Raw genomic sequence first — 25,012 nt, forward strand, 5'->3', positions numbered from 1 at the left:
TTACACATATAAACCGGTTTATTAGATTGTCAGTGATACTTTGAGACAAGTTCAAGTTATTGTATTTTACTTCATATAAACAGAGGAAGGAGGAAAGTTTTAAATTTCAAGCTTTGTTCAGCATGTGTGCAGTTAGCATCCACAGAAGCACCATTTGGGTATGGAAGAATTAGCACCACGGAATTTTAGGACCTAACTGTTAACATGCATCACTGAAAAAGTTGGAACATGGAAACTGAAATAGTATGTAGTATGATCGATCATAAACAACACAAGGCAATTTATGATTTCTTTTCATACAGTACAATACAATCACAATCAATGAGAACCTTTTAAGTACAATACAGGACAGAAAACACTTTGTACCCTGTTAACACTAAAGCAGTTACAGATTTTTAAAAAAATGTTTCTTGTAAGAGGCCATGGGTTGAAATCATCCTTTCCCCCTCAATTTTTAAAGTCAGAGTTATATAGTTACATGATCTCTTAAGAAAGTATTTTCAAATCTACATGTCTTCTACCTCAAGGCTGACAAATGATGGGTTGAAGACTTAAAGTTTCAATGAATTAAACAAACATAACTCCCACAAAAACCTGACAGAGTCAAATAGTGCTCCAGTGTGGTGGAAGGTTTCTCACATAAGACCAGTTTACCAGTGTCGTTGATAATGAGTCTTCCCCTCCGTGGAGGAATGTCAAGTGCGGAAGCCTTGCATTCGTGATGGACTTCGGCTCATTTCTTTCACCAAATGCCTTTATTCTGGATTGTAACATAAGAGATTTATTCCTTATTCCTCAACTGTTTTTGTAGTGTCATAGGGCTGTTCCTTATGGTTGGTTTGACAACAGTGAAAAGGGTTGACATTCTCTCTGGAATTAGGGTAATTTGTGAGCTAAAGAAAAAATATTAATTTAAATTTAGCAAATATGAAATTGAAAAGGGAATTTCCCAATACAAACCCATAATTAATACAATTGAAAACCTTTCTGTTAGAAAGCATGTAACAAACCCTCGATTTTTGTTGTACCTAGGCCAATTATAGCATATGAAAAGATACTGCATAAGAAATGTGCAATAAGAATAGATACAGGTATATTCAAGTCTCAATGCATTTATGCCAAGGAAAATATAGTTTTACTCACCAAGAGAAGAATATACCTTGATGTATCTATGCAGACACATGAATCAATCATATATCTGCCCAATGTCTAGTTCTGGAATAGTGCTAACAGGGTCATTTAAGAAAAAGTACTCCATTACAGTACGGCAGCAATTTCATGTTGTCTATATTTAACAGTGAAACATTTTTGAAAATAGAATCAGTACTATACGGTAAGTTTACAATTCACCATATCTATACTTGTGATACATGCGTTTTTTGATTTCCAAGTGTTTAAAAATCCCACTAGGACCAACATCTTTCAGAACAACAATCTAACATTAAACAAAACTTTCTAAGGAAAATATTTAGCATCACAGATTGAGAAGTTTTTTACTCAGCATCACAAAATACTCAGTAGATCTACATTTAAGATTGTTCATGCCTTGACATTAACACACCTTTGGGTTAATATATCTTATTTAAAAAGAAAGCAAAGAAACAAACTAAACAGTCAACATGGAATTTTGTCTTCAGTTTCTCTTTGATAAGCACAGACTCTGATAATCTTGACTTCTTTCCATACCATGTAATGACTCTATGCAACTGCATATACATACAGTAAAATGCTGAAAACCAGATATAGAAAAAAATGATTCCATGGAGAGACTTAAAAATAAGTAATATTATGGAAAAATATTTTCTTTGTAAAGTATGCTGCTCCCAAACAAAAAAAAGAAAGCAAAATTTGTTTTTAGCCTATCCTTATACATGTTATCCTATGTTTTTTCTGCTGAACTACATCGATTGAATAAATCAACTACTGATTTCCGGGACAGCCAACACTTACACCGCAGGACACCTATGTGGATGCTTTCAATCTGATAATTCACCAACCTGACTTGAGCAAAGAAAGAAAATTGATTGATTTATGCTTTGGATTACATTAAAGAAAACCTCAACTAAAAGTTGAGTTATGATAGGCTAGCTAATGATTTTGATTGCTGTTATATTTGACCAACATTTCAAGACAAGGCAACAAAAATTAAAAATGAGATCTAGAAAATAAAAATTGGCCCAAAATTGTTCAGTGAAAATAATCTTCAAAATTTACAGTTTTAACTTCAAATGATTGTAGACCTAGACAGTCTTGCCATTATCATATATAGTGTTACTTTTGATTTTTATTTGTTTTGTTCATTGGTTATATTATGTAACATAATTTTCTGTTAATTAAAATAGTTTGATTTATTACATTACACTCTAAGTGGCTTTAGAAAAACATTTAACTAGAATAAATTTATAAAAGGATAAGGAATATTTTAAGGGATTTTAGACAAATTCTATATAAATAGTTCAAGGTAATAAAGTGCCTTCTTTTCTAGGTAATTAATTTTTAGTAAAATATTTTAAGGCTTTATAAGAAACCCAACATTATCAGATGTTTGATAGTGTATGGGCTTACATTATTAATTAGCATTCTTTTGTAGCTATTGTGATATTTAATCTTTCAGTCCATATGGTAATTTTTAATAATTAGCAGCTTAAAATTATAAAATTCAGTTGTCAATTTTAAATTCATTTTGTGGGAAAAGGGAAAGATGTAAAATTTCTAAATGCTGTGACGTGTTTGTGAACATACTGATTTATGTCAAAATATAAAGCAACCAATGTCCCTCAAAAAAACAGAATATTTAACACCATGGGGAAGACGGTCATCATTTCATTCATGTATTGTTGTTTTTAAATGTAACGTGATTGGGCATCCTTAAATGAAAGAGGTCAAAGAAAATCAATGATAAAATTTTCAGCTTACAGGCACAATGAATACCTTTATTGCAACAGTTTATGCATAATCTGTATCAATGCCAACATCTAATGGTAAACATTCAATATTCATTTTGCTTTTACTACCCATGGGTATCTCACAGGAAAATACTCTTAACCTAATCAAGACGTATATCTATACAGTAGCCATAATCATGCAGAATTCTATTTATTACATATCTTACCACTTCTCTTTGGGTAATATGGGTATGTTTTAAGCACATCAGTGTACTTGGTTATCTACACCAGTCTGGATTTTAAGATAAATAATAGCTATACAGATATCAATTGCTCAATTATTTTTAACCAATATAAAATAATAAAAATGTTTGAATAATTACTTTCAAGAATTTTATTTTGATGAGAAAATTAGTAAAATGAGGTATAAGATTAAATGGCCATGATATCTAAAATATTTTTCAATCACCACTGGACTAATTTAAAATGTTCTTTAAAAGTTTTGAGGTCAAGATGAAGGAAAGTAAAAATTTTGAAGAGAGTGGGTTTAAGTGAAATGTTCCACCTTATTAGAAAAACAGGAATTACTAGTAGAAAAAGTGCTAGTCACGGTGCTTGGTTTGTTTTTGAATCCAAAGCCTAGTAAGAGCAATTTCAGGGTTAAAAAATTTAGTGACATAAACCTTTATAATTGCACATTCTTTTACCAAAGTGCCACAAGTTACCAAACACTTTTGTAAAAAGCAGTACTTTTAGTAGTACTTTTAAAAAATCTAAATGCATATACAGTTTTACCTTTTTCATACTAATGTAGTACAGTTTCATAAATTTAGCATAAATGTAACCAGGAATTTGAATTATAACTTTCTTGAAACAGTATTGTGTTTAAAAAAATACTGTTAATAGACTTTGTCACTATGAAAATTCAAATCCAATTGCAGCCAAAGCATTCCATTAAATCTAAGAATATCATGAGAACTTATTTAGGGAAATTTTAGTAATACTCTGCCATGCAATGCACAGAAATCATATACTTTAAAAAACATACTGGGTAAGTTATCCTCTTTTTTATCTATTTGACTATATATTGTTTTCCTCTTTTCAATCACTGAAGTATCAATATCATAAACACATTTGAAAACAATATTAAATACTGATGTTTCTAGCCTTCACCTGCTAATATCTAAGAAGTATGGTAAAAATAATGGGTTACTGATGTTCACACTTTAATCTCTTTATTCTAAATATAAATGACAAATGGAAATGTACAGATACAATAAAAAGAAGATGATAGTAGGCACCAAAGAAATTATATATGGAAGAAATAAAATAGTAAGGAACAGTATGGAAGTTCTCCATATTAATGAATTTCATCCATCAGGAAAAGATAATTAAAAATGGAGGTCTCTACCATGAAAAAATTTTATTAATGGATTTTTTCAAATAAGTGGCATGCATATAAAGTATGAATATTTTTGTTATTTTTGAGAAAATAAAATTAAACTGGGGAGTTACCTAATTATAATCTGAGACCCAAAATACTATATTGCTGAAGAAAAAGTGAGACTGTAAGGTGATGATTCTCAAAGGCAGGTCATCTGGGTTTGATTATCCCAGAGGCTAAATCTGTGATCTAATGCCTCATTTGATTAGAGTGCAAATGCTGATAAAAATTCAAAACACCTAATGCTAAAATTAGGATTAGTTTATTATAAAATGATTAACAACACAAAGAACCTTTCCTTTTCCTACAATTTGACAATTTCAGTCTTAAATGTAAGAATAACTATATAAAAACATTGAAAATAAATGATTACGTAAACATTTCATCTTTTGAGGATGTAAATGTGACAGAAATTAATATTCTGAGAAAATTAACATTCTAAGAAAAATTAGTATTCTGAGAAAATTAACAAACCTTAAAAACATTAGTACAGAGAAGGAAAAGAATGGAAACAAAGCTTTTATAAGCAGAAGAGGAGGGGATGAAGGGAGAGTAGAGGAATAGGGAAAAAAAGGTACATCATATACAGATACAAATTCTCTATGATGAATGTGATCATATACACATAAATAAATTATTTAAAAACTTAAAAAAATTATTTAAAAACTAAAAGCAGAAAGTGCTTACTTCAGGTGCACATATACTGAAAGCAACAAAACAAAGCATGCTAAATCACCAATAACTCCAAATCCAACATAGCAAATTATATAATGGGCAGATATGCAGTCACAGAAGCTTTTCATAGTTTCTGAGTATAAAAACATAATCCTTTGTTGGTAAATACAGTCTCAGCATTAAAAGTTGTTAAACATTTCAACTGAAATGTAGATTTTAAATAGAAGGTGCAGATATATGCAAACTCCATATTATACATGACATTCCAACTATAATTAGCTTGCATAATACTCAGAATAGTATGACTCTACAATCTCTCTTGCAAATATGCACAGATTTTTTTTTTACTTTGCAAACGCTAGACAATTGTATTTACCTAAAATAGCTTTTCCTTGGTAGCAGTCCTATGGTGTTGACATAAATGCTGAACATACCTAGAAGAACCATTCGTACTACATTATTTAATCTTGTTTTTCTAATATTAAGCTATTTGTAGCATTTTTATTTATAAAATGCTCAATACTTATTGTAGTTATTTCTTATTATATTCTGGTGAGGAAAGCAAAATTAATAAATTGTGCAGTGGAGGAGCTGCACGGGGCTTGTAAAGTGTTTTTCTGCTCTCTAGTTATTTACCTGGCATTGCTCTATGCTGGTGGTGGTGAACTTAGGGCAAGTGTGCCACAGCGGCTGATTGTATCACTGAAGGCTCTACAAGGTTTACCATCCTTTTTCTATACTGAGCATCCTGTGTGCTCTTTGGGGCCAACGACTGCATTTGCTATGTACTGTAACATACAGACCTAGCAGAGTGCTTAGCTCATAAGTATACAAGATAACTGTCTGTTGATTTAATGAATAAGAAGTGGGACTGAGAAAATAGAACAAATAACCTCAACATAATACTGTCTCACTCTGCCTCTGCATTCAAAGCTGTGCTTGTCTCCTTTTGCTTCTGCTCCACAATAAAACTCTTCTTAATAATAGGATAGAATCACCAATTTTTTTTTTTGAGGCAAGGTTTCAGTATATGGCTCAGGCTAGCCTTGAACTCTCTTTGTAGCCCAGGCTGGTCTCAAACTCATGAGGATCCTCCTGCCTCAGATTCCAGAGTGCTGGGATTACAGGTGTGCGCCACCATACCATGGTGGATCACCTGTTGTTGATAGTGAAGGTGGCACAGCCCATTCAAATGTATTCTCCAAGAAGCAATAACACCATTGAGAACTACAACTACTAATAAAACTTCTAATTACTCATTTTTACCTTTGCCAGTCATTTGAGTTAAAAGTTGTACTACACAGATTCTTTTCTTATGGAGATTATGAGAAGGAACTGTAAGGACAGCTGCACAGCTACAGCAACAGCAGGAGGAGTAGTTGTTCTTTTACTTTTTCAGTACTGAGAGCAGGAAAGCCCAAGCCCCTGAGATTATGATTTTTTGCTGAACTACGTTGCACTTAGATGATGACAAAAATCTTTTCTAGTTCTGAAATTCTTTATCATGTTAACTTGTTCTTCTTCTGATTAGAGGGGTATCTGTGCAGTGCTCAAAAACCTATTTTATTTTTAAGAAAAAAGGATAAACTTGAAAAGTTTAATGCTTCAGAAACCTTGAACTGTATTAAATGATTTTTTTTTAAATCACTATTGCTCCTTGCTTGGAAATTATACCATGAAAAGCCTTTTAAATCCTGAATAATTGGCTGGTCCGAAGGTAGTGAGTTATCTCAATTGATTGTTCACAGTCAGTACAGATTGAACTCCTTGTTCTACTCTTTCCCCCCTTCTCACTACAGCACTTGACTAGTCTTAAAAAAAATCCTGAATAATTCTAGTTAAATTGTATCAACATAAAGTGACTATCATAATACTTTACACTGTCAGCAAAACTAGCATCTATGAGTTTGTTTCTATTTCAATCCTTCACATCAGCTTGCCCCCTAAAGAACAGGTTGGTTCACTACTCAAGTACAATTCATGAGCTCATTTTCCATTTCAGAGAGAGGTGAAATTATTTGTTGCAAGTGCAGTTATGGTTTAAATTACATTATAGAAAAACACATGGGTTTGACATGAAGTTTGAATGTCTAACTTAAATTACTATACATGTATGTAAAAACAGCACTTTTAATAATATTTTGACTAAGTAACAACAAAACAAAGGCACAAACCAGAATGTAAAAACCTTTCATTTGTTTTTGGTGCTGGGGACTGAACGTAGGGCCTCGTGCATACTCAGCTGTGCTCTAGTACTGTGCTGCTCCTCCTGCCCCCTAAAAACTTAATTTTTGCCATTTCAAAGCATAAGTAGGAAGGAGGAGGAACAATTATTTACTATCAGCTTTAATTGTTGTTTATCTACAGTCTTTCAAAACCCTTCAAAGTACATCAATGAGTTTTAGAATGGTTTAATTCACAACCTAAGATCACTTTGCCTATCATTTAGCCGATATTATTTTTCATATTCAAATAGGAACAAAGACCATATCTTCATTTCTCCATGCGGTAGGAAACACTATTGGCAGTTAGTTAAAATTAAATACTACAACTAAAATGGTCATGGGCCATTTAGAGAATTCAATTTGTGCATACAGCTCAAAAGAATTTAGCATTCTTTAGAGTTCAGACATATTTTAGTATGATGGCATGTAAGTTCACTTTATAGGTTAAATTTTACTAATGAAGTTCCCTTGGTAATTGAAATGCAACTGGTGTTTATGAGAAATAAGCCTGATTCCACACCAAAGTAGGTCATATTAAAGAGATGTCTTAATTCAGTATTTTTGAATTATTAGAATGAAATACAGTAAAATAATAGGAACCAGAAAGAGAAAAATAAGTCTGTGAGGGAGAAGGAAAGTAGGACTACTTAGTGATGGGTAGGAAGGTGAAAGAAATGAGAAAATGCATGAATAAGAGAGATACAGAGAAAGATTAGCATCTTCTCACTACTCCGTCTAAATTTACTTCATTTAGGTATTCTCCTGGTGGAGTTGATATAAGCCCTGTGCTGTATTTGTGTTCTTTCTCTTGCTGAATAATTGTAGCAGTAAGGAAAATGGTATACTAACTTCCCATAAGGATGAGGAGGTGGCTACTGTGCACGCTGTCACTTTGTGACAATGTACCAGGACCCTTTTGTGTTCCTGAACAGCCTTGAAAATGAAGATGATTAAAGATGTCAGTGGACTAGCCGAAGGTCAGCTCGATCCTCTCCTTTAGTTAGATATGGTAAATTCAGCCACCTTTTTGCTGTGGATATGGTTTTCTTTTCATAGCCAACAATAAAGAGTAAAATCCACCGTTTGGATCTATTGGAACATATTGTATAGTAATACAACTCCCCTGAATTATGATATAATCTTGCTCAAATTTATTGCTGCCCCCGGGACCTTAATGAATCTTTGCAAAAATGGCAAAATTTAGGCAAGGAGAATTAGGACGTTCAGAGAAATAAAAATGCAACCTGGATATTGCTCTCACTGTTTGCTCTTCTTTCACTCGTATCATCTTTGCTAGGAATTACAGATCAAAGTGAGTCTCATAACAAAAGTAAGTTCTACAGCTCCACATTACATCATTTTAAGAGTATAAAACAGCTACTGAGGCATCATCATATTGACAAACCATGAAAGTTTTCTGTCCAGCATAGAGATAATCCTCTCCTGAGATGATTTGTCATAATTACCTTCTGTAGCCTGAACAGTAAACGGAAGGAAACAACAGTTCTGTTGTCATTGCAATTGCTAAATGCATTCACCCAGTGTCTCTCTTTTTACTATACTATTTAGAATCTTCCAACACAGTATCTTTTGATCCATATAACTCTAAGGTGGCAGAGTTGTTTGAATGTTATGAGTATTTCAGTTGATATTAATAGTGTATGTTCCCCTGCATTCTTCTAATAGACTTGCTGCCATATTTTTAAGAGTGTCAATTAAGATATGTACTTAGTGAAGATCTGCTTATTAAAAAGGTATCAAGAACTATCATGAAACTTAAAAATATAGATAATTTCAAATCTATTAGGCTTAACAATGGAGTTTTTCGAGTGTTAAATAAACTTCCAGAATATACAAAACCAGTGGTATAAAAATCAGATCAGTGATTGCTGGGATGGTGAAAGGGCACGGAAAAATTGACAGAGAAAGGGTACACAGGAACTTTCCAGTGTGAGAGAAACATTCTTTGTTTCCATATTTGTCAAAATCGATTGAAAGGTATATTAAGATATGAGCATTTCACATTGCGCAAATTGTATCTTAATCAAAATGTTAAAAGGTATTACAACTACTATAATCTTGCAAAAGTATTGGAGGTTTTTTTTTTTTCTTTCCTTTTCTTCATTTAAAAACTTCTTTGAAACTACCTTTAGAAAGCAGCATACTCTGAAGTAGAGCCAGAATTAGTGCTTTGAGGAGGACAGGGACTTTCAGGGACCACTGGTGAGGCAGTACTGTGTAACAGTATAGAAAGGAGAATGATTCACTTAAGACCTGAGCAAAAACAAAACAAGATTTTACCTTACAATGCTTGATACAAAGTCAAGCGGTATATTTAGTATTTCACACTTAAAACCATGCTGAATGCCAATGGCCAGGACTTAATTTATGATATTACTTCATCTCTTCAAATGTAAGGGGCCATGTATTCATTCATCAGCTTTAAAGTAAAATTTCCAATGAAGGCCTGCTTTCCTACAGAAATAACCTATGTGACAATTCTAAAAATAAATGAGAAAATTCTATTGGTTCTGAAAAGAAAATAGTACATTACAACAGAATGCTATGAATGATGTCAAGTATTTACCTGTAAAATTAAAGCGGAAATTAAAAGCCAATTATTTCTCCAATTTTTTTTTGTTATTTCAAATGAAGCCTACCAAAGGCATATGCTGTCCCAAACCATATGTCATATAAAGACATTTAAAATAAAAATAAAAAATTTTACTGCTGATTGTCATTTCAATCTGGGATTGGAGAAAAAAATAATTTTCCTAAACAACACCTGGTTTATGAAGGGAACACAGTAAATATTTGATAAATGAATAAATGAATGGTCTCATTTTTCTTAAATTGCCATTGCTTACGTGACATGGTGGCTTCTTACTCCACATTACAAATTGATTAAAAAGAAAATATGTAGGCACATATTTAATTAGTTTTTTACAAAAGCTTGGAAACCCCTAACCCACATATTATTACTGCTACTGCTATTGCTAATATAAAATTTGCATAAATTTAAATTGATACAATATTAAAAAGCTCAATAATTTGATACAAGATAACATGGATACCCAGTTATAAAATTTTCCTTTTAAAAAATGACACTAAAAGACATTATTTTCATCTTGAGAGTCAGCAAAAAAGTATACAATCAATAGAATAGTCGTGGGGTACTTTATGGAAATATCACTGTGAGAGGATTAAAAGTTTGTAAATATCAAAAGAAGACAGCTCTAATGCTAGGAGATAAAAATTATAGTTTAAGGGCCTGGGGATTTAGCTCAGCAGCATAAGTGCCTGCCTTGCAAGTGCGCAGTCATGAGTTTGACCCCAGGTACAAAAAAAATTTTTTTTTAGTTTAAATATGAAAGAAGAAAAGCTGAGTATCAAGATAATGACCTGTAAGAAACTCTTTAAGACAATCACTGGGGCCTAAATTTTAATGGCTCCATACTATTCTGAAAACAAGAGCTAAAGTGTGCATTAATTTAAAAAGCTGTTTTTTAAGGGTCAAAATGGCCTGCAAATATTATCTGGTAATAATGTTTCAACTTTAGAATAGACAGGTGGAAAACAGTTGCGAGACAAAAACAATCTAAATGAATCCACATACTCCTACTGATTTTGAAGCAAAATAACAGGGAAGCAGATGACGGGCAGTATAAAAACCATTGAATGAGATACAGTTCAAATGTTGAAAGCAAATAAATGATTTTGAAAAGGTCTCATGATATCTTTTAAGATTTTTCCTATTTCTTATAAATGAAAGTGAAAGAGAGTCCTTCAGGAAAAAAATAAATCAAAGTTGGCAGACATAGAAAAGCAATTGTCAATTCTCTATGGATACCTACACCAATATTAGAAAATTAGTGAAAATAATTCTATTAGTGCTGGGGCAATTGGTTCTCACATCATGCAAACTGCCTAGTAATCCTTTTAAGCGGTTCTTATGGTGTCACTGGATGAAACTAAAAAAATTTATTTATTTTTTTTATAAAATTACAAAGAGATTCCAATTTCAAACGAAACTTTTCAGTTTATAAACAGTTTATTTTCTTAATGGTGTCTGTGGATGAATAAAAATTTTTGATACAGCCTAAAGTATAACGTTGTCCTTTATAGTTAGTGCTTTTTTGTTTTCTGTTCAATTGTGCTCTTTAACCGTCGTCAGAAAACAACTTCAAGAGCCTACAGTAAGCCCAACTCCCCTCTGGCTGATGTGTGATTTCTTGTGATAAAACAAGTTCCTCTCCTGGTTTTGCATAATTTTGTTACACTTTTTAAAGATGTGTATATTGTGAATTAAGAATTAACAATGATGTTACTATTAAGTGCTTATTTGATGACAGATATTTTGCTAACAGCTTCATGTATTTGAAGACATTTAATTTTCTTTAATAAGAGAATTTGGTTGACCATAAGGAACCTTATGTTTTGTTACTGATACAATCTCCTGGACATAGAAGATTGTTTGGCACACAACAGATGGTTGATAAGTACAAAATGAATGCCAAATGAATAAATTCTCAAAGCAGCATTGTAAAACTAAGTAAATTGCATCAAATTCCACAACCAATAGAATTTGGCTTGAATCCAGGACTGGCTGACAGTAGTCTGTGCTCCTTACTTCTCTGAGATCAGCCTCCGGATGATAACTTTGTTAGGGACCAGGACTCAAAAGTACAGCTGAAATTACTGTTACTACTTGAGGGGATGGAGGAAGTGGATTATTATCGATTTATTCTTCTCATAGTAAAAGAAAAATGTGGAACTATTAAGCTCCTCCTTGATAATATGAAGCATATTGATCTTTTAAACATTTATAAATATGATACTTTGTGCAGATTAAGCTAATCTGCACATGAAACTTTTAGAGACATAACTACAAGGTCAGCATAATTCAGTCTTCACATATGAATTTGGAATTCAACCTGCAAACTCCTCGGTGATGATACAAAATAATGGTTAACTGGGAATACCAGAGAGCAAGGTAATTTACTTAAGGGAATATGTTACTTAGAGCTATAATCACAATGTTATTAATCCTACTGAAATAAAAATTTCTAATAGGTATTATTTTGCATTTTTACTTTAATAAATACAACATAATTAATATTATTGAATTTTGTTGCATGCCTGGGACTATCCTCTTTAACAAGTATGATCACTGGATGATGATGGAATGAAGATGTGGGTTCTTGAGTTAATTTGATAAAAACCTGAAACATTCCTTTCAAATGTCTGTCCAAAACTTAACAGTGGTGGTCCTGCTCATAAGACTGTAAAGACTCACTAGTTGACTTTTAATTAACTGAGCTTACTATACAAATGAAGTAGTTAAATGATCTAAATAACATTTTTGAGGGTTACTCTGCAGTGCTGGTGTCGTGGCAAGATTTTTGATAGTGGCATGGGAAGAGAGGAAGTTCTGACGGACTAAGGAGGAAAGCACAAAAGATGACTTAAGAGTCTGAGGCAGAGGCTGATGTGTCGATGGACAGAATCCAGTTAAGTGACTCATGCAAAGATAAAAGCACCAGTGCAATTAACTTGCTGTGCTTCTCACCAGGGCTTAAACTGAGTACGTGATAAGTGCAAAATGGCCTACAGAAGGAAGAAAACAAGAAATTACGTAGAATGCATCCTAAACCTCTTCGAATTAGCTATATGCTATTTTTTTTTTAATTTTGTACTGTGAATCAAAGTCAGGGTCTTGTGCTTGCCTGTCAGGTGCTTGTACTGCTGAACCCACTATATGCTAATTTTACATGCTTAAATTTTACCTAACTTTGATTTTTCTTTTTTCTTTTTTTGCCTTTTTCCATTTTATCGGTACCGGGAATCGAACTCATGACCGCCTCCTTGCAAGGCAGGTGCTTATGCCGCTGAGCTAAGTCCCCAGCCCCCTAACTTTGATTTCAAAGCTTAACATTTAAAATTTTTGTAATGTTCTTACAAAGGCTTCGATAAGCAGCAGGCTTGTTAAAACCCCAGAATTTTATTAGGGAGTTAAGTGATTACAGCAAATCATTTCACCCCAGGGCCAGAGTTTTATTGGTTAGGTGAGGATAGTGATGTGGAACCAAACTCACTGGAATCAGGATAAAATGAAATTAGTGAAACAACTTTAAAATCGTATCAAATTATATGCAAATTATTACAATTTAAAAAGTTTAGCCAGGACTGGTGGTGGTGGTGCACACCTGAAATTCCAGCAGTCTGGGAGGCTGAGGCAGGAGGACTCAAAGTTCAAGCCCAGTATGGGCAACTTAAATGACCTAGAAAGACCCTGTCTCAAAAGAAGACAATTAGAGGGAAAAAGGGGCTGAGGATGTAGTTCAGTGCAAATGACTTTGTTGCTAAGGTATTTAAGTTGCCCCTGCTTTAAATAGGTGGTTATCCTTATTCCACAAGACTTTTTAGATGCCACCTGTCTTCATTAAATATATTTTAAACTTAGCTTCCCTTATGACAATCCTATCTCTTTAACCGGAATTTAAATTCTAAACCGGACAGTTTCTTCCTTTGCACTTCCCTCTATACCTAACACTGTGTGGATTTTCTAAATCTTCTCTTGTCACTTAATCATCACTGTCCCCCTTCCTGTTCACCTTTGAGATCAAAGTACTTAACAGACAAATCAAAGAGGCAATTAATGTTCATGAAAATGATCATTTAAAAACTTGCTAAGAGACACAGTGTCATTTTTATTTTAAAGAAACTCACAAATTAAGGTACAGTTTAATATGAAATCTTTTGCTTCTTGCAGATCCTAAATTTTCACTTCAAAAAAATTTGTTTTCTTTGCTTAATAAATTCACTGTCTTTCTACTCATTCAGTGGTCGTGGGTGCCAGACCCCATGTTGGAGACTAGAGGTACATTCATTTGTATAACATACATGTTTTACTATGATTAGCGTTAAGCTTTTTCATTCAAAGTAGCTTTTGAAGCCTAATCAAACTGTCCTATTTTTTCGTTCAACAGATACTTCATTTACTTGTCACGAATAGGTAAATGTGAGAAGTATAGTTGAAACCATTATAAAAAACTGTATTTTCTTTTCTTTAAAAAACTATCCTTTATAATTAATTACACTGTGAAACAGTGCTCAAAATATAGTATCCACCAAAAAACGTATACACACTTCAGGAAAAGAAAAATAGTATGATTGTTTTTAGCAGATCGGTGTTACCCTCCTGTAGCAACCTATCACAGAAACCCCACTATACTGCCAGCCCTGAGAGAAGAAATTGAACATGAAAATGTATGTGTAGCGATCTGAATGACCAAGGTTACCCAAGCAGCAGTTTGCTGTACTAATAAATGTCTGGAAGCTTATGGCCACCACTTTGAGCACCTCTTGTAACTATAGAGTCCAAAGGTAACTTGTATTAATCTCATGATGTCTTAATAAATTTAGTATTAAAATATTAACACAAATTTTTCTTCCCTTGAAGTATGTATACATTTTTTTGGGCAGACCGTATACTTCACTGATACAAAACAACACAAACATTTGATGGCAGCAACAATGGACTGGACAAAGTCCATTGAAACAAAGTAGTGCAACACTGTGAAGCAGTTGGCACTAAATACAAAGGTGCCAGGAAAGATGGGACGGTTAATAAATATCAGGTGAAACAAAGAGCAGCTGGAGAAAAATGAAAGAAGGGTGTGGAAGGAAAGTTTCACTGACTCCAGAGATACAGAAATTGACAGGGCTCTAGGGAGAATGCCTACTCTGATCAGTGTCTCTTTGATGGATAAGTGAGCTGAGTTCACAGAGGTTCAAATATGTGCCCTGGGGCCAGCTAAAAGGCACAGATTCGGGGCTTCTGATCGGCAACAAAGTTCCCTTACATACTATATTGCTGCACATCATGAGTTCAAAGGCAAGCCTGGAAGGATTTTTGAAGTGTCCATCAATGCTTGAAATCATAGTCCAAAAACATACAATTTTTGCTGGCTTTATTATAACATAAACATAGTGAATAATTTAGTATTTACATTGATTTTAATTTAGAGTTATTTTGTAATAAGTTTGCTAATGCTAATTTGTCATTTGAATTTTAGCTATTAAAAACCTTAGAATCAAGTTCTGTGTTTATCTTTTCTGTATAAACCATAAAACATTTCCTTCAAATTGTATGTGGATTTTAGGTAATGTGTCTTGCATCAGATTCAAATCACCTCAATAGAAGTACTATTAAATTACAACAAGCGCTTTTTTGTGTGTGTTTCACTTTTATTTATTTTGTTTGCGAACAGGTTTGCTATGCTGGGGGCTCAAATGATCCTGCTTCCTCAGCAGCCCAAATGGTGGCTACAGGTGCTGGCCACACCACCCAGTTTTGGAGTACTACTCTACCAAAAAGAACAATAAATTTGAGTCTTTGGAAGAAAACAGATGCACCCTGAGACCACGATATTAAGTGAAATAAACCAGGCACCCAAAACTAAATATTGCATGATTACTCCTCTATGACAAGCCCAAAATGCAAATAAAAAGAAAAAGACAGCCAATAGGAAGTAGGGAGATAGGTGTTCCTCATAAGGGAAGAGGAGCAAGAGATAGAGGAAAGGAAAGAGGGAAAGGGAATTAAAAAGTAATTAAGATGTGCTATGTACCAATTTCCCACAAAGAATGTAAACTTTATGTACTGCAAACATGTATGATTAAAAAAATAAAGCTAGTTGTAAATGCAAAATCTTTGTGAATCAATTTAAAAAAATGAGTCAGGGCCGGGATATAGTTCAGCAGCACAGTACCTGCCTGACAAGAGCAAGGTTGTGAGTTTGATCCTTGGGACAAAAAAAAAAAAAAAAAAAAAAAGGAGAGAGAGAAAAGAGTCGAACAATATAATGGTGTTTAGTGGAACTGCACAAAGATAGCTAATAATTCAAAGACATTTTTAAGTGGGATGCAGTTTAATAATTCCTGAGGAGCAGTAGTGCACTTACTTTCTTATAATGTCCACAGGCATTCCTCATTCTAGAAAAATTTAGTATAAATGACAAAGTAGGTTAATAATTATGGAATAAGGCTCTGAACTCATTGAATTTTCAGGCTGGAATTCACTGTGTTATTCTAAAGTTTTCCTGTTAGAAAGACAGTGCTTACGTCAGAGACTACAAATCAAGGGGAGGTTAAGTTCTGGGTGTTGAAAGCATGTGCTCAGAGGAGTGCAGGGCAGTGAATAAATTTCGGTGATTTAGGGGTGATAACGGTGAACAATGCAGAAAGATCTTTAATAGCAAGGGGGCCCTGATATTGTGATAATGTTAGTATACTAGCTGCACTCACTACAATCGCTTGGTTAACTCTTTTCAACTCGAGATTGTTTTTCCCTCCCTGCCAAGACTACATTTCTAATAATACAGTGGAGAATAATGAAATGATGACACAAAATCTAAACTAATTTTTTGAAGTAAATCAGAAGATTGTTAAAAATTTGAGTGCTACAAAAATTATGGAAATATTGAAGATGGACACATATTAAAAATAATGCCATAGTTTGAAAGCACTGATAGTAAGATAGCATTAATACCATAAATTATTAAATTCCTAAAATGAATAAAGATTCAATATTATCAAAGTGTCATGATCAACTAATTTTTGATAGTTTCAAGATAGTTAAGTTTATATAACAAGATCATAAGCAGTGTACACGTCATTTTTGCTTATTTACATATATATTGATTATATAATTTTAAACTATTGATTTTCTTAAAGAATTTTAATAACAGGAAGATTTATTTTAAAGAGAGCTTTCAAAGAGTAAGCTTTTAGAATATGTTTCTTGAGGGGCTGGGGATTTAGCTCAGCGTCATAAGCACCTGCTTGTTAGCAGGCAGTCGTGAGTTGGATCCCTGGTACCGATAAAAAAAAAAAAAAAAAAAAAAAAAGAGTATGTTTCTTGGGTAGAGTTTTTTCTTACTGCCAATGATTTTGAAAATAGTATTTGAAATAGTTCATTTGCAGACAGATGTGTTTTAATTTTACACCTAAATTATGTTTCCTGTAAGGCTGCTTAAAGTTTCATACTGAATTAATCAAAGATTTTGAATTCATTCAGTGAAATTACTGTTAAATTCCAGGAAAAATGTCCACTCAAGTACAGAATCTTGGATTAAAAAAATGTCCATATAAATTATACTTTCTTAGACAAAACTGGCATATATATATATATGAAAAAGCTATGGAAATTCTAGTATATAAGCCCAATTGTTCTGTTAACAGTAATTGCAAATATTCAACAAAAAAGCAATCAAACAGTGTCCATTTAGAGTCCCTAGGTCTCAGAATAATAAACAACTCTACCTCTAAATTAGTAGAAAAATATGCAGACAGAATATCTTCCACTCATGAAGATTATGAGAATCTTTTAATCTCAATATAAGCATTATTGCTTTGAAACAATAAGTTTCTATAAGTAACTATAATTATCTATAGGATAAGATTTATACTTGTAGAGCAAAATAACAATAACTATAAATCTATTATTGTAGAGACAAGGGTTACAAGATCATCTTGCATATTTAAAAAAAGGTTGGTAAGAAAATATGAAAGAAGTTGCCAGAGGCTGGGGAAAGGCCAATGGGAGATGTAATGGGTATAGAATTTCAATACTACAAGACAAATTCTAGAGATTGGTTAATCTCTAGACTAGGCATATTTAAAAAAAAAAAGTTGAGAAAGTCATCATTAGCAGCTTAGAAGGTCGACCTGTGAGCAACTGAAAGAATTTTCACTTGATTTAGGTTGGAGAGGTTTTAGAACATTCTGGTTATAAAATCTAAGTATGCAATCAGTGGTTGGATGTCAAGTTAAAACGGTCTGAGTTGGCTGGGGATTTAGCTCAGTGGCTCAAGAGATTGCCTGGTAAGTGCAAGGTCATGAGTTTGATCTCTGGTATCAAAGAAAACAGTCTGAGTTTTGGAAATGGAGGAGAAACTGGCATTCTCAGCAATCACTGGCTTGCAAATATGATAGTACAGAATCTTGGATTAAATACTCATTTAGCCTGTTTAAAGTGAGCCCTAGATATTATGCTAATATTTTTAACAGAAAATGGCCATGTGATGATATCTTGTTTGATAATAGTAAAACCTTAATTAAGCAATTCTAGCTGGGAATATGATTTGTAAAGAGAAGATACAAATCAAAGCTCCATAATCTAAGCCTATGACAAAAGAAAATCTTCCAGAACATTGATAAAAGAGCAAGACAATTTAAAAATGCTAATTTATGAACTACTTTGAACCAAATCAGAATCTACATGTTTAATATTCCATGTACACTAATATTCAAGCATCAATGGATGTTAAAGTTTTAAAGAGAGAATCTTGGTGGCATGTGCCTGTAATTACAGCATCCTTGAAAGTTGAGGCAGTATCCCAAGATTGAGTTCAGCCTGGACAATTTAGTGAGATCTTGTTTCAAAATAAAAAATGACTGAAGATGTAGCTCTGTGCAAAGACCCCACTTCAAATGCCTGTGTTGAATAAGAAAAGAGAATAGAACAGAAGAGCAGTGCAGAGCAAAGCAAAGCAGAGTGTAAGATTGAGAGAAAGAAATGCACACTCATTTTAATGGTGGCTGAACTCAGAAGCAAATATAGTTTAGTGCTAACGCTTGCTGGTATTATTAATGATTTTATTATGGCTGTGATTCTTTTAGTTCTTTAGGGCATATCAGAAATTCTGTGATACTCTAAAGAAGGGACCACTGGATTAAAACAATCTCTTTCAAGTATTGTATTAGAACAGAAACATTCAACATGGTAGTTTGTTGCTGCAAATGCCAGCTGATTGGCTAAACCTGAAATTTTAGAGCGATAACAAGAAGTTTTATAGCTTTAAAGGAGGGATAATAAATAGCAAGTTTTGGCATGAATGCTAGTCTTTCCTTGTATGAGCAGACTTAAATTCTTAACACAGCACCTTAGGGCAGCCAATCAATTTCAGTAACAAACAAGATGAAACCAATTTGCCACTACTTCAGGGGCAAGGAAGAGACTGAGTTCTCTGCAAAATTTTATGTAAGAGTGAATATATGTATAAGGTATGTATATTCTATTTGTGCACAACAATAAAATTTGCTTGGTTAACTATGTCGACATAGTTAGATGTGTAGCATACTTTGCAATTTGTGTGTAATTACATTTCAACCTGTTCAGCGCTCTCCATAAAAAGTACTATTTGTAAGAAAAGATGCCAATCAAAGCTCCACAGTCAAAGTTACTGACAAAGAACGACTTTCAGAACACTCACATCAAAATAAGCAAGACAATTTAAAAGCACCAATTTACAAACCCACTATTGGCCAACCAAATTAGTCTCTGGGACATTTTTAATATAATATGTATGTTAATGTTTGAGCATCACTAGACCAAGTTTTAAACTGGAACAGTGATGGCTGCTGAAATTTGGAAATGTTACAGAATCACAACAAAGCACAGATGACTGGAAGAACTAATGAAAAATGACACTGGCAAGGAAAATTTGAGTTTTATATTGGATCAGACATGTCTTCAATTTAGATAGTATGGTTACTATTTTGCCCTTTATCAAGCCATGAAACTGTAGGAGAGAATCACATATATGATTTGCAGCAATAATCAACTGATTTGGAAACCTGTTTTAAAGCAGAAAATTTAAAGATGAAATCAGCAAACTATACTATTTCATCTTCTACAAGAAAAAATAGAGAACGGTGATAAAGATGGTTTGATCTTTAAACAGAGTTCTTAATTTTTATAAAGAAAAAGTTTGATAATACCCCATAATTTAGTTTTCTAATTTCTCCTACTGCCATTAATGCCTTTCTCAAGAAACCCATAATCAGGTACTACTGACATAAATATTCTTTGTGTAATCCTTTTTGAAAAAGATGAAAAGTGATTTTTTTTGAAAATACAGGTCTTAATTTTGTAGGGCAAACTTTAGGGAAACTATCTTAACTAACTCATTTAAGTAGTAAAACTCATGAAAATTGGGAAATTAGTTGTTTTTGCAAAAACAAGGGATGAAAAGGAATGGTAAGTTTTTGGGACTATGCATTCAAATCATAATTCTTTATACAATCTGGTAAATTAATAAACCTGAATATAAAATTTCCAAGCATTATGCCTAATAAATTTTGATTCTCTCAGGATTGAAAAGGATCTTTGAGGTAGTAATAATTCTTGTCCGATTTATTTCCCTTATGTATCCTTCATTAAGTGAATGTCTAGCTTCTGCCTTCAGTAAGTCTAGAAACAGGGAAAAATAATTGATCTTGAAGTTTGTTGAAACTACTCTAAATGATTCCACCTGAAACCTACTCAAATGAAAGTTGATGACTTAAATTTTTAATATAAAATTTATATTGTAGCTGTATAATACAAATGAGAAGGAGAATTTAAGAACTTACAATGATTCTTTTGATTTCATGACTATTTATAAGCAGTTTTGTCAATCTTGCTCACAGGGAACCATTCAGTGTTCTGGGACACTATGGAAGGGTAGTGGATGGAAAGAGAAGTCAAAGAACTCAGAATTGCCTATGTATTAGTTAATTCAATATTTCCAATAGCATGTGATCCACCAGAATAATGGTTATTAAGGAGCTTCTGTAGTTATATATTAACTAGATTTAGTATAAAGCATGTTTTTTCATTTTGATCAGCACATTATAGAATGTCTATAAAGTTGGCAAACAATTATTTTTAATTGTAGTTGTTTTCAAATAATATGCTCAATCAGTGCATAGGAATAAATAAATACCTCTAATAAAGAGTCCAATTATTAATCTAAGAATGTGCAATAAATTCACTATAGTTTACAGTTCCTCTGTCCTGTACATACAAAGACAGTATCAGAAGAGCTTGACAGTATTACATGCTTTTAATAGAAATTGGTTTATTTCTCATTCATGTATCTCAAGAGATAATGTTTTAAGGACCAGTCTTTAAACTGTTTAGACTACTTTATAATTACGAATCTTTGAGATATATGGCATATGTCACAAAATGTAAAATTCAAAGATTAAAGTAATTCCAAGGTCAAGTTCTAATAATTAACATTTGCTAAATTTGTGTTAATAATTATTGAACAGAAAAATTATTGCTGATTGACATACTAGAATTCTTTAATAAATTAAAAATATGCACATCTGCATACATTTGATTTTTGTTTTCATAATTAATTCCTAACAGATCTTAAAATAGTGAGAGTAAATCCAAAAGGTTATTGAAGAAAGGATAAAAAGGAAAAAAATAATTTTTTTAAAGGCAAAACTCTATACAACTTATAAAAAAAGTTTGTTTGAAGATTTGTAAACTTCTCAGGGCAGAGTAAGTACTGCTGTCTTCTCCCACCAAGACACAGTAATTGTTTTGACTAAATTTTTCTTCTATTTGTTTTTGAAGCTCTCGTAGAATTTCATCAACCTGGAGCAGTGATTCTTAAAGTACAGTTCCCAGATCAGCATCATCCACTTTCCTGGTGATGTGATAGAAATTTCTAGGTCCTCTCTCTACACCCTCATTTATAACAAATGGAAACTTTGGAGCTGGGGCCCAGCAATCTGTGGTTTAACAAATCCTGCAGATGACTCATCACACTAAGGTTTATAAACGATAGTCCTGCAGTAATGAAGAAAAACACATTATCTCTAAATGGAGCAGTTACCCCACTTTATCCTGTTGGAGCTAAGGAAAGGAAGAGGAGATGATAATTAAACATAAAATGAATGAAATGATGTATGGCAGGGAGGGTTGTTAGAAACCAGTAAGATGGCAGCAAAAAGTTGGAAGAAGCAATCAAAACTCTCAATAATATTACTAAGATTTGTTTCCAAATTTAACATTCCCAGTTGTTTTGGTTCATGAAAATGAAATTTAGGCTTTCAATGAACAGTAACTTGTCTCTTTGCTCACAGGGAATACCCAACTTTTTTAAGAATTAAAAATTACTGGCATTTATTTGAGTGGACCAGGATTAGAGGTTCAATCTGTAGACTATGCAAAAGATTAAGTAAATTGGATTTATTAGCAGCAATTTTAACCAATTGATTAAATCTTCAGATGAGCAAATGTCTTTTGTTGAATACCATATAAAGATGACAGTTTTGGATAAAATAACTACTGGATATCTGAGGGAGATTTATTTAGAATTTCAGGGGGAGGGGGTAGACTGTGTTTTATTAAGAGTTCAGGGGATCAGTTTTAGAGCATGTCTTAAACATAGCCTGGCCTAAGTGAATGAGCATAGTTTGTTTTGGTGTGAATCTGGGTTCAAATATATTAGTTATGAAACTTTAACTAGTTTCTAAGGCTCTGGAGAATTACATGAAAATGAGAATGTCACGAGGATGAGAAATAGTACCGGTAGATATGGCCAGGACAGATGGCACAGGCGTATAACTTCAGCATTTGGAGGACTGAGGATTACCAGTCGAAGCCCAACCTGGGTAATTTAGCAAGACCTTATCTTCAACAAGGAAAGAGAGCTGGAGTAGTGCTCTTGCTTAGCATACAAGAAGGGGGGAAGAAAGGAAATAGTACATATACAATTCCCTAGTATAGAGTAGGTATTCAACAAGTAATAATTAGTACTAATAAAGTTCCTTTTATGGTTTCTCTTTAAAAATGGCCACTGGACAACTTTTCTGTCAAACTTTCTCAAACTACCTGTCAGTCATGCTAATCATATATTTTCTAAAGAGTCACTGTGAATTGAAAAGTGAAGAATAACACTTTGGCTGGGCTTGGTGGCATATGTCTCTAGTCCCAGTAATTGGTAGGCTGAGGATGTAGAATCACAGTGATCTCAAGGTCAGCCTGGGCTACACAGTGAGTTGAAGGTGACCTGAACTACAAAGAAAGACCCTGTCAGAGAGAGAGAGAGAGAGAGAGAGAGAGAGAGAGAGAGAGAGAGAGAGAGAGGAGAAGAAGTAGAAGAACAAGCAGAAGAAGAAGAAAGAGAAGGAGGAGGACGAGGAGGAGGAGGAGGAGGAGGGAGACAGAGAGAAAGAGAAACAGACAGACAAACAGACCATCAGTCCTGAGAAACTGGATGAAGTAGAAGCAGCACAGATTAATGCATTTCCACAGGGGAACAGTGTATGGGAAGGGAGAAGAGAAGACTATGACTTATGGAGTTTAGATTTTACTTTTACATCTAGTTTACAGTATGGCATACCAGTTCTGAAGTATTTAATAAGTGACAGACTTTGTCCACCTGGAATCATGAAACTGTCAAATCATTTGGTATGAATCACACTGCTAGTCTAAAAAACTTACAACTAAAATCCAGCAGTCTCTGAAGTGAATTAGCAAATGATAAGGAGTGTACTGAGTCCAGGTGTTTGTACAAAATGTGTATTCCTAAACAACTTTCTTATGGCTCTGTAGTCTCAATTTGCTGGGTAGTTTTTACATTTAGGTATGTTCTTTTGGTAAAGTTGCTTGAATTGTCTGAAGGGAAGTTGAAGAATATTTCCATAAAATAGCAAAAGAACTGCTAAGCTAAAGTATGTTTACATACCCCACTGAGATTTCACACAGAACTGAAAGACAAAATAATCAAGAACCTAAACTGTATCTACTATTTTGAGAAGACAGAGGGGAAAAAGAGAAAAAAATTGTCTACAATAACCAATTTATTTGATGGAATTTGTTCAAAACAGGTCAACCAAATTACTACTGTGAACCACTACTGGGCCGAAGATTGTTTATCACATAGAATGTCTCATCAATGGAATTTTATGTGCAGAGACAGTTTTGGAGTGATCAAAACACAATTAGGTTGTTCTTAAGCACTGTGTTTGACAAACAAGAACCAAAGAAAAGTGCTGGAGAGGTGTTATGAGGTGTTACTCCTTCAGTTCTCTCCACCACCAGGAGTGTGGCTCTGCTGGTATAGGAATGGGGAGCCTAATTCAACGCCTCAAGACAAAAGCCTAGGTGCTTCTTCTCTTTACCAATCATCAACAACTTCTGCAGTTTCTCAAGGCTATAACAAACTTTCAGGATGTTTAATCTTTGCACATTTTAGTAGGTACAGGTACTCTAGAACAAAAGATACTTTTCATGGATTGGTTTCTTTCTTGATGTTCTTTGCTAAAAAGTCATTTTTTTATTCAATAAAATCAAGGTAAAAGTGATCAAAGGCAGTATTTGATTCTCAGGGCCCACTGTAATGACAGTTACAGTATATTACTCAGCAATGCAATTTATGCTTATTGAAGGAACAAATGGCATTTCAGGAAGTGATGTTAGTTTCAGTATTCCTTTGCTATGCAGAATGAAAGATGCTCTTTCCAAAGAACAAGACATTGTAAAACAATAAAATATTTCTTTCAAGATATTAAAGATGGTTATGTAGCATACAACAGTGTGATATTAATAAGGACTCAGAAAAAATTTAATTTTGTGTGGCTAAAGCAATATAGAGATGTTATAGAACTGACACTGCTCCATTGCTCCTTTGGGTATCATAACATTATTATATTTACATTTAAATGAAGAGACTTACACTTTCCAATTTTAGTATTCTTTATCTGTTTTTGCATTTATACTCCACTGATGCAGAATTTTAAGTCTAGAGTAGGAATGAGCCTTAGCTTCTAGCTCAACGTTGTTTTTTTTTCTGTGAGGAAACCACCACGGACATTCAATGACTTACTCAAGAGTCAGGCCACATATTGGCAGAATTAGTCATATAACTATTTCTCAAATGATTTTTAAAAGGTGAAATACATAGATGCTTTATTTTGAAATTGACTTTTCTGTT

At 33.3% G+C, this 25,012-nt stretch overlaps 1 protein-coding gene across 2 annotated transcripts in view; it reads right to left on the reverse strand.

Annotated features, from left to right (window-relative positions):
• Purg (purine rich element binding protein G) overlaps nt 1–25,012 on the reverse strand; it is a 34,016-nt gene continuing 9,004 nt past the window's right edge. Inside the window, exon 2 of one of the 2 annotated variants that reach the window (XM_003474879.4) lies at nt 1–25,012. This exon is cut by the window's right edge and continues 8,259 nt beyond it. Coding sequence is in view for 1 of the 2 variants with exons in the window: in XM_063239801.1 (XP_063095871.1) it covers nt 789–893 (105 nt within the window). In the remaining variant the exon portion in view is untranslated. The other variant, XM_063239801.1, reaches the window with a different exon arrangement.

This window comes from Cavia porcellus, unplaced genomic scaffold (genome assembly GCF_034190915.1).
Source record: "Cavia porcellus strain 051 isolate PalLab524CR breed Dunkin Hartley unplaced genomic scaffold, mCavPor4.1 scaffold_29, whole genome shotgun sequence".
In the NCBI taxonomy this organism is placed as follows: domain Eukaryota; kingdom Metazoa; phylum Chordata; class Mammalia; order Rodentia; family Caviidae; genus Cavia; species Cavia porcellus.